Source organism: Dermacentor variabilis, chromosome 2 (genome assembly GCF_050947875.1).
Source record: "Dermacentor variabilis isolate Ectoservices chromosome 2, ASM5094787v1, whole genome shotgun sequence".
NCBI lineage: Eukaryota > Metazoa > Arthropoda > Arachnida > Ixodida > Ixodidae > Dermacentor > Dermacentor variabilis.
Window position 1 is genome coordinate 37543078 of NC_134569.1, and position 11050 is coordinate 37554127.

At 43.1% G+C, this 11050-nt stretch overlaps 1 protein-coding gene across 1 annotated transcript; it reads right to left on the reverse strand.

Moving 5' to 3' along the window:
• Positions 1-684: 684 nt before the first annotated feature.
• LOC142571639 (chondroitin sulfate synthase 1-like) lies at positions 685-10352 on the reverse strand. The gene is made up of 5 exons (XM_075680155.1): positions 9650-10352; positions 9251-9495; positions 8831-9070; positions 7304-7444; positions 685-3462 (listed from the first exon to the last, which is right to left on the reverse strand). Exons 1-5 carry the CDS (start codon positions 10131-10133, stop codon positions 2347-2349), a joined length of 2226 nt encoding a protein of 741 aa, XP_075536270.1. The 5' UTR covers positions 10134-10352; the 3' UTR covers positions 685-2346.
• Between the last annotated feature and the right edge of the window lie 698 nt (positions 10353-11050).

Consider the following 11050-nt stretch of genomic DNA (forward strand, 5'->3'; position numbering starts at 1 on the left):
GCACCTAACTCAATGATTCCCAATTTTAAATATTCTGATGGACTGTTGATTTATAGCTAATCTATCAATAAAAAAATATATATATTTGTTTTCCTATGCACGGACACCGCACCTTGCGCACGGCAGCAATGTGGCAAAGCCAACAGTCAAAGCATGAATCTATAACATGGAGAGGGAGGGTGTAGTCGGATACCCTGACACCTTCCAGGGCCGCCCCAACTACTGAAGGTTGCTGAGCAGAGTTCTGCTCAACTGTTCGGAGGACCTCTCCCCAACCCACTCAGAAGAAAAAATAAAATATTTTGTTTTGTCTAAGTGTAGCAGGTGCTGCAAAATCCATGGTTCATAATTGTAAATAGAGAAGACTACTGTCATGATATTTTAGAAATTGGACTGTCCGGCTCAGATACAAATATTGGTCAAGCCATGCCTATGCATTTACAAGGTTGTAAATTTCAAAACATATGCAGGAATTCATAAAGCACCAGAGACAATTCAGTATGGGCACTGGCATCTGATGTACAACCTTTGGACACAAATTTGATTTTGTGCACCTCACAAAATGCAATCAATGTAAGACAATTATCTGTAACAGCACCAGAGGTTTTCAGTCACTAATTACTTCAAAAACACTAACCCAACTGAGGCACATGATCAATCAAGTCACAATATGAATAGAGGATATATCCATAAAAACTGTAATTTCTAGTTGAATTAAACACTTCGTAAACGTTCATCTGAATATACGTCACTGGAAAGGCAATGCATCTAAGCACATGGTAGCATGCACATTTTGACCACCATGTTGAGTCAAACATAACGTGCAGTTTTACGACATACAAATTGGCCATTTCTTTTGAAGCATAACGCTTGCCTTCAGTGGAACTGATCTTCATTACGTCTGCTTTAATGATTTTGGGGCTGGACATGTTGAACCTTTCAGGAACAAGGAAGCACCTCATAGCCATGCACCTGTTCATTCTCTAATAACTTGTTAAGCTTAAAAGGGACAATTAATTAAAATACTACACAAAACTACTTAGTAAGCAACACTAAAAAAAAACACAAAGTATGTCACGTTTACCAAGGGCAAAGGTTTCATACTTCACAAAGGACATGATAGTGGAGGACACCCCATTCAACTTCCTGCTGATATAGCTTTCTGCGATTTCATGCATTGGCAAGCCAAGAATAGTTAACTGCTGTTTTATAAAAGGACTACTCGATTTACATTCCCCTAAAGCAAGTTCAATGTGGCAACCTCTATATGATTCATCAGGGGGAACAGAAGGACTTAAATCTGCCAAAGTAGGGCACTATATTACATGTCATGTATCGATGATATACATACATTACCAACCTTAATGGCGTTCATACAAGATTATTACGAGATTCGTGATAGTGACATGCAATGAAGTGAAGCACAATACTCAAAGGCAAAACACTGACTGGAGACAAGTAAGCCAAGCCACTAGGGGAAAAGAAATAAAGAAAGGAAGGAATAATAAAGAAAGGAAAGAATAAAGAGCAGTATTCTTTTAATGCCATTAGCTGTGTAAGTGAAAAATTAATTTTAAAAACATGAAAAAGAATGATAAAAGCTGTAAATGAACTGACTTTTGTATTGAAAACAGTCTGTACATGAGCAGCTCATTGTAAACCTGAGCCTAAGTCAAGTGCTCCCCTGTAACCCTCTCACTGAAAGATACAAAATAGTTTAAGAAAATGATGGCATTGGGATCTGAAATTTAATATGTGCATGGGCAACTATCAATATTTGTAAATATTATATAATTGTACACACAAAAAGTCCCACCATCAAATCTAGAGTTTCGGAGCATCAAGGCAACACTTAACATGTGCTGCTATGCCTGTAGCAAGAAAGTGCATGAAAATTCTATGTGGCCAAACCTCAGAGAAGACAATGCCTCAGACCAGATATGCGAGAATTGCCGTGTTCCTGCCAAATCAGTAACAGTTTCATCAAACACTGGAAATCCTGAACAGCAGTTACGTTATCATACCAGTGGAATAATCTAAAATAGCTTTGAAAACAACCAATAAACATATGTTGTAGTTGCAGCACCAAAAATGTTAACACTTTGCCATTTGCCGTGCAAGTGTTCACATTAAACACGAGCATGGCCTGTGGCAAGACATGCAACCATATGCTACCGGTTCACAAATACATATGTATATAGTGCATAGACAAAGGCCATGACGAAAACGGTTGCAGTAATGAATTGTGTTTGGAACTGCTCAGGCATGACGGATCGTCAATGCCCTCTGGCCAGAGTGCGTGCCGACCTACTGTCCTCCAATGCAAAATTAAGATGCAAACTCTTCTCAGCGCCTAAAGTTCCTCGTGAGCAGCTCGTGATGCTGCTGTGCAATGATAGTGGCCAAAGTGCGCTCAGAGGCAACGCTGGTCCACTTGGTTCCTAAACACATGTCATACTGGGCAGTGGCCAGGTCACGACTGCAGCGTACCGGGTGGAAGACATGCACCAGGCCTGGGTCGGGGGCACGCACCACGGACAGGTTGGAAGCCACCATGCGGTCAAACAGGTCCACATCCTCCTTACCCCAGCCACGGATGCTGACGTCGAGCCCACCAACAGCTGCAAGGTCCGATTTGTAGATGGCAGCAATGCCAAAGCCAAACTGCCGCCAGTAGCCTTCCTCAGGGGCCACATGGGGCGGGTGTGCAGCCGAAATGCCTGTGTAGGCTGGGTCGTACTGGCTGAACACGATGGGAAAGTAAGCACTGCGGCGCCGTGCCGTATGGGCCCGGACCCTGCGCAGCACACCAGCATCGAATGCCATGTCAACGTCAATGAAGAAGAGCAGCTCATCATCTCTGAAGCGTGAGGCACCCAGCTCAAGAGCAGCGGCCCGTGAGAACTCGCCGCCATTGCCACCTGGCAGGAACTCGACGCGTGACTTGTCGTAGTCTGCCCCCAGCACCCGCTCAGCGGTCACTGTGCCCTCCAGGTCATCGGCTTCAGCAGCGGGGTCCCGGTACTGCACCACGAGTAGGCTGCATGCGTCATCCTTGTCGAGGCACACGTCGCGGAAGGTGCGCAGGAAGCGTTCAAATGCAGCTCGCCGGCCACACAGTGGTAGCACAAAGCGGATTGTGGCTCGCCGCCGCAACTCGTCCACAGGAGGAGTCACATCCCGAATGCGCAACTGGGTAAAGGGCTGTTGTACGTATGCGTGCCGCCGCACGGGCAGTGTCATTTTGCGGCCACGGTACTTGCGGTAGGTAAGCAGCAGGTCAAGCACATAGTCGGCACCGTGAAGTGGGTCAACACGCAGGTAGCCATACAGCACATCCTTGAACTCAATTACGCGACCACGCTGCTTGGAGTAGCGGTTTGTGAGCTCCATCAGGTCGCTAATGACATTGTTGATGCTGATCTCGTAGTATGATTCAACGCGCCGACGCGGGTTTGTCACCTGTCACAGAAAACATTCCATGCTGTAATCAGAGGCATAAACCAGCCATGCCAGAGTGGAAAAAATGGAATGGGAAACAATAGAAACAGTGGTGTGGAACGATTAGGTACAAAGCACAGACATCCTCTACCTGTTTGTTGCACAATATACTGTATTGTGAAACTATAAATAAAGAAGTGACAATTTCATACTCAACAACACCAACGAAGTCCTATTATATAATTTACATTGCACCTAAGAAACATCTACTTCCAACATCCAACATTACAGTTATGCTTTGCTGACAGGAGCACGTCGAACAAGGTAAGAAATGCACTGCTCTGTGGAGCCACCAACCCTATCTCAGGTTGGACCAATTCCACGGATTCTATCTCAAGTGTGCACAAATAAAACTGGGCCATAATTTTGTAGTGATGCCTTCTGCTCGATTCTGTGCCAGAGTTATCATCCATCATTCATGGCCAGCTGGTCCCATTGATACCATGGGTGGAGCATTGATCTGACCACTGACAAAGTGCGAAAAGGAATAGCACCGGAAAAGGCATTGCTACAAAATCACAGACATGCAGAGCAAAATGCCGGCACGTATCTGAGAAGTCAGTACAATGGGACATTGGTGCTTGAGGCAAGTGCATGCAATGTCATTTACAGGGATGGAAGCTGCCAAGCGAGTTATGAAGCAGCTCTGGTAGCAGCAAATTTGGCACTCAGGAGCAGGAATTGCCCATTTTGGAGCAGAAGATATGAATTTTGAACATCTTGAAGGGGCTCGCCCAAATGTCGATCCTTCTACATGAATTTTGAAGTAGCTTGGTAAAGCTCAACATGGGTGAAATATAGGCAAATCAAGAAAGAAAGTGTTTTTTTTTTATTTGACTTTGCAAAACACTATTATGTTACTGCAAAAGTCTGCAAGGTAGAGGAAAGTTTTTGAAAGGGAAAAATTGTCAACCACCCAACAAAGGGAACCGATATGCGTTTCTCAGATACTGGATGCGCCAACTATATGTGGCCAACAAAAAAAAATTAATGAGAGCTTTACTTGAACAGCACCCACTGCATGTTGATAGGCTTTTCTTAATACCAGTTAAAGGGACCCTGGAATGATTTTGATGATATTGTACAAATGTACTGAGTCATTGGGCATTAGGCATCTTACGCATTTGAAAACTATGCGGACCAGCTAAAGATGAATTGAAGTGGCATTCTTATGATGGAGCAATCAGGAAACAAAGCTGTGCTCTCAGATTAATGAACAGGTCTATTCAGCTTATAGCTCATCAGTTTCGTTATACATTTTTGGACTCACCTGACTGCCCTATTGATAAATTTGCATCAATTAATGGTGAGCACCACGTGTGTAACGTTTCAGGATATTTTGCACGTGCACGACTTCCATTTACCACAATGTTAGTGCAGCAAACCAGCAGACTACTCACCTGCTTTCGTGAAACTTCTTGACCAGAAATATCGAGAAGCAATTGTAATTGTCACTGAGATTTGAACTCTTGGTACTCTATTTTCTCCACAACCACACCATATAATATCAGACTTCTGCTGCTGCAGAATGCAAGCCGAGGTTATCATGTTTCGGTTTTTGTCAACCTTAAGTTGTAAAAGGTGAAAGAATATGCAAATGTCAGAAATGGTGCTTGCAGCAACAGTGTTTACGGTGCGACTTGCACAGACTGAGTTCGTAAATTTAAATAAACCATCATTCAGTGTCCAAAATATTGAATGAAAAAAATAACAGACGACATTTTGCAAACGGCATCCACTGTATGTTGATGGCTGTTGTTCATGGTGGTCACTGTGAGTATTTCTTGTTCATTGCTCATGAACGCATTTAATTAGCTAACTTTATAAACTTAATCTATTTCATTAGATGTCAATGAAAAAGTTGAGGAGGATGTTCATAAATGATCAATAACTGCATTTAAGGTAACCTAGGATTCACAGGTACCTTTCTTCTAATAAAAAAAAGCCCATAGTTCTTTTTTTTCTTTTTTTTATACATACGCTGTTCTTGTGGCAAACTCCTCTGCGTTGCATAGATTGCATTGATCTCAAAGCAAACACATAAAATGAGTGGCTGCACTCTTTTCTTCTCAACGTGCCAGCAGTTTTGTTGTGCATCTTCGGTCCTGATCAAATGCGAAGTAGTGCAATCTTGTAATAGTTTTCTTTTTAAACCGTTACAAGACTGCGCCTCTGGTTTGCACATGTGTAATATGCACAACGGGTACTAGATGGCGATGTTTACATCTAAGACTGCTGATACTACTGGTGCAGGGACACATTGACGTGTACTTTCTGAAAGATATTGCTGCTCTTATATTATTCTTTTTTGTTTGTCATTTCTCAATGTCCTTTGCACTGGCACTTCATCAAATAAATGAGTTAAGAAATGTTAGTTAATGCAACTTAAATATTAGTTGCTTGTGCACAAACAAAACAACAAAAGAAAAAAATTAACGAACAAATGAACTCTTAAAGACTCCCTGAAAGGGTTTGGACAAATTTTGTAGACATGTAGGGTACAGCTAAAGTAAAACACTCCCGCCACAATTCAAGTGAAACATCTCATATTAAAGAGAGCTACGTGCAATTACAAGTTACACTCCTCCCTAGCCATGCTTTTTCTCCTCAACTCGTTCACCAAGTGATCAGGGCTAAGCTCTGCCTTCTCAGGCTCTATGCTATACGCTATGAGCTATACACTGAACAGACCTATTCATTCATCTGAGAGCACAGCTTTGTTTCCTGACTACTCCGTCATAAGAATGCCAGTTTTCAATTCATCTTTAGCTGGTCCACATAGTTTGCAAATGCGCAAGATTTACATAAAACATTCGTAATGCATCGTATAGCATAAAACAATTTTCAGTTTCCTGCGGGAAAGTTGCAATGAGTGGCCTAACACACCCACACTAAAAGGATGCCGACACTGAAACAGGTTGCTCAGGCGTGGATTACAGGGCTCTACGATAGCCAACACATGGCTGCATGGTTGCCACTGAGCAGGCACATCCAGCAAAATTGAGCGACTTCATTCGAAATTAGTGTTTTGCCGCGGGTTGGCACAGCTTAATGGTTTGGTGCAAGATGGGGCAATTGGCATAGCACTTCCATCCCTGCATTCAGCATTTTGCAAGTGATGCAGGACAGGATAACCTTGAAGCTGCCATCTGCCATGATCACAGGAAATTGCAGCAGCCAGGACAGGGTTTCAGTTATTATGCAGCGTTGGCATATATCTATATTATCGAAACTTAAAAGATAGGTAAACTGAATGCTTACGCTGTGCGGCCTCTTTTTCGTCATTGTCTACATTTTGCACTGATGTTTCTAAATTATATTATCAGACTGCTTACATAATTAACTAATATTATGAGCTTGCTTTTTTTCACTGCATCATTGATATGCCCTAGTAGGCAGAATGCAATAGACAGGCTTTATTCAATGACACTTCATATCATATCATGACTAATGGCAACAACAACAAAATAATAATAATAAATAAGTGAATATTAATAATTTGTGTACCTGAACAGTGCAATGCACCAACCACTTTAATCGGAACGGCTTTCTAATTTAATTGCAGGGTACAATAAACAATACTAAAATTCAAACTGAGCACAGCAGCCTTTGTAACATGTTGTGTGCAAAAAGCATAAACAACATCAATGCATCTACAAGTGCTTGTAAATGAAGCTGCAGTACATGTATGCCAGTTCTGGAAGTGAATACGTTTAATACTTGGTTTCCGCATCCACACACATATTTGGCTTGCTTGTATTTCCTCCAACCGTACATGCATAGAAAATTACCAAGGTCTTACTTGATCAGAGTAGAGGCTCTTTGCAAAGAAGTCCCATGTTAGGAGATCTTGAATTTCTCCTGGAAAGTACTTGGTAAGGGAAGGCATCTCAGAAAGGGCTGAAGATCCATTCACAATGCCCTTACACCATGGTGATGCAGCCTATTAAATATTTAAAAAAAAATGTTTATGAAAGAAGCTCCATTCCCTAAATAACAAGGCAAAAAAAAATTAGGTGAGTAAATGCATTTATTTTGTGAATAGCCATAGTACTGCTTCAGCAGAGATATTCACTCACCGGACATATAAGTGCCAAAATGTGAGCAGCCTATAATTAAACTTTAATAGTAGATTAATTGCTGAGCTGGTACTGTGCAAAAGTACTTTTTTTTAAATACCAATTATTTTTTTTAAAAAACAAGAGGTGTATTACGTGCAACAAAGTTGCGTAAGAACTCTAGAAAGTTGATGGAGGTAGGTACATTGCACTCACGACAATATTAACAATGAACAGTGCTGAAATATTGGTGCTACACTCAAGATGCCCACAAATAAGCCACATGCATCGGGAAACAGTAAAATGTAGTTCTGATAGGAAACTTACAAAGAAGTATGCTGGGTGATAATATCTTAATAGACTGCCTCAGTCTTCAGTTTGTGCAATTGATTTTGATATCAGCTGCAACCGAGTTCTCAAATGAGCTTAACATTGCTACACAAACCATTTACAACTTCGTTTAAGCTTCCACCTTTGGCTTCACTTTCCTATACTCTCAACAAGCTGACCAGAAGATGCATTGACACTCAGATGTAGGGACTGTTTGCAATGATTCAATGGGTGTTACAGTGAGCCGTCCTCTATCTCCAGAGGTCACAAGGAATAAGGTACAGACACACTATGCTCTGTTACCCTGCTTTTTAACTCTGCCTACAGCTATTTACGACATTGTACTGTAAATGAAGAACAATCAGCCATATGCTTTCAATACATAGGGGGCTAGGCGCAATATTTTGATTATAATGAAAGAAAACTGTTCTCTACTGTATGAAAATGCTAGATTACATACCATTAACCTACAGTGTGGCCGGCTTACATCTCATTTTCCTCACCATGGCAACAGCTGCACATGCAGAGCCTGCTGCATGTAGTTTCATACCACGGTTGTAGCGTTGAGATTTGAACTGCCATTGCATTTAGTGAAGCTGATGTATTTCCTAGAGCGTCTGAATAGTAATTTATGGCACATAACTCAGAATTGTCTGCATGTCATCTCTCTCTTTTTTAAAACTGCAGCACAAGTGACTTCCAATACATGAATTAAAAGGAATATGTTACATTAACAGCAAATTATGCATTTTGAAACCTGTTTTGGAGACATTGGCAAAGCACATATAGAGGGTCATCTGTTTAGTACTCTATGCTGGCACATAGTGCTGCTACTTCAGATTTTGTGTCACTTTAAGTGCACAAGCACATTGACACACAGTAACATATGCAAGGTTTACTCGTACCTCCTAGGAGCTGAATGCTGTCACTGTGAAACTTACTTGGGTTGGTGACACACATCCACCATAGCTCTGAGCAGCCCATCGTATTTCCCTGAGAAGCTGAAGTGACCGATGCCTCAGCTCTTGAGCACGAAATCCACCAAAATATGCATGTACCTTGTACATTTCACGAGGGTCCTTGATAGGGTGCAGCGTTAGTGACCTGTGCACTTCACGTCGCCTCACACGGCCTTTCAGAGCCACCTCACCGAAGAAGTTGTGATAAAAAATTGTTTGCATCTGTAACACAACAAAAAATGCTTATAAACTAATGCAGCGGTATGACCAAGACAAATATATGAAAACCTGGCTTAAAACCACCATCGCAAGCTTTGTATGCAAGCACCACAGTTTAGGAAACATGTGCAAATGACTTTTAACAGTGTGCACACTACCAATTAACGAAATTAGAGATCTTACTTCGTAAGACCAAGTGCAAGGAATGCCAACGTGCCGTCTGACACAACGGCCAACTTCAACATCTTCGTGGGTTGAATAAAGATGCTTCAGGCAGGTTGAGATGTGTGGAACAAGACGTCGAAGGGTCTCCCTACTGAAAAGCACACCAGGTCCACCCATGCAGAAGTTCTCATCAGGTTCAAGGCTCAACTGGCCAAATTCTTCTTTGTTTCCGAGACCAGCTTGACCAATGTACTGTGGCTTGCCTGCGTGCAATCAGAGATTCACACGACGCATCACTTTTAAGATAAGGGCATCAAGCGTAAACACAACTAAAGCAGGCCAGTAATCAACACTGCAGACACACATTACGCTGCTAGCAAGCCGTAGACAAGAGCTGCAGTAGTTTAAGTCACTTACTTGAATTAACAGAGCGGAGGAAGCGCTCTAGTCTTTCGACGTGCACGTAAACGTCATCGTCGCAGCGCATGAACCATTCGTACTGGTCGATATAGTGATCGTGCATATACTTGAGCATGAGAAAGGACTTCTTCTGCGGCGGATATGAATCATCAACGCCGCGGAGAGCGACCAAAGGTAGTTTCTCCTCGCCGTCCCAATGCGACGAGCCGCTTGAGAAGAAAGCGAGCCTTCCACTCAAGGCTTTGCCCCAAGTGCGCTGGATTGCGAGAGCTCGTGTAGACAGATACTTTTCTGCCGTCATCACGCCAACGAATAGAAGGCGAGACTTTGGTGCGGCTTGTGTTCGTTTAAAAGGAGATGTGTCACAAAAACTTTCGCTATTGAGCCATAGTAAGATCTGACTAGTGATCACGAATCCAATAAGGGTGCCGGCAAACAGGCTAATGGCTGGAGACAAAACACCCAGTCCGGAGCTCTTCATCGTATCCCGCACCCAACGAGCCGGCGAGCTCTACAGCAGCGCACCTTCAAGTTCAGTCAACGGCAAACGAAAGTTCTGACACTTCTGTCGGTGACGCACATTAGCGATCTAGATGTCTAAGTTTGCAAATGGGCTACGAAAACTTGTTTCGGGACGGCTGCACACTAGCCACACAACCGAGCGCGAGCCATAGAATAAAGAACCAACTTTGCGCGAGCGGCGCGAGTGCCGCGCGGGACCGAGGAGTGAAAGGGGACAAAACAAGCAGCCCTCAAAAAGTTATGGTTTCATTTTCATCACTGTTTCCAGACACCCATGTGGCTGAGCTCCGCGTATGGCGGTACACTCATCAACGCTGCGTACACGGGCTCGGGCAAACCGGGCGCAGCGGCCTGTGGTTACTCTGCGCTGGGAGAAGGGGTAGAGGGAAAGAAAGAGGCGCGTGATGGGTGACGATAACTAGTGAAAGAGGATGTAAAACATACCGTTAGCAATTTGGACAACTCAAAGCCTACCATGAAGTTGCACAGTACAGGCCTGTGCTTTTTATGAAATCAAGTAAGGCCTGGATGGCCTTAAAGACCAATTTATAACGTCTGGCCAAGGGCCTAAAATAACGTCCGCCGACAGCTGCGGGCTATCGAGGCGCGTAATGACCAACTTTTGACCGTCTTCCACGTATTGAGGGCAGTCACACATCACACGACCAATAGTCTCATTCACATCGCGCAACTCAGTCTAGAGACTCGGTGCGTCGCATGAGGTGCACGCACTCGCCAGTAACGCCGCTCCCAGCCGAGAATGGCACAGCTGCGCTGATTTTTAATTTGGTAGTAACTTAAATTTCATGATAGGATTCAATCTTTAGAGTCGTCTGTGGCGATTATCCGGATTGTCCAGGACCAAAAGAGCACGCG

Coding starts and splice junctions, on each gene's coding strand:
- LOC142571639 (XM_075680155.1), bottom strand. CDS start 10,133: ATGAAGAGCTCCGGACTGGGTGTTTTGTCTCCAGCCATTAGCCTGTTT. Junction 7,445..8,830: donor GATGTGTGTCACCAACCCAA/GTAAGTTTCACA, acceptor AATATTTAATAG/GCTGCATCACCATGGTGTAA. Junction 3,463..7,303: donor AGAGCCTCTACTCTGATCAA/GTAAGACCTTGG, acceptor TTTCTGTGACAG/GTGACAAACCCGCGTCGGCG.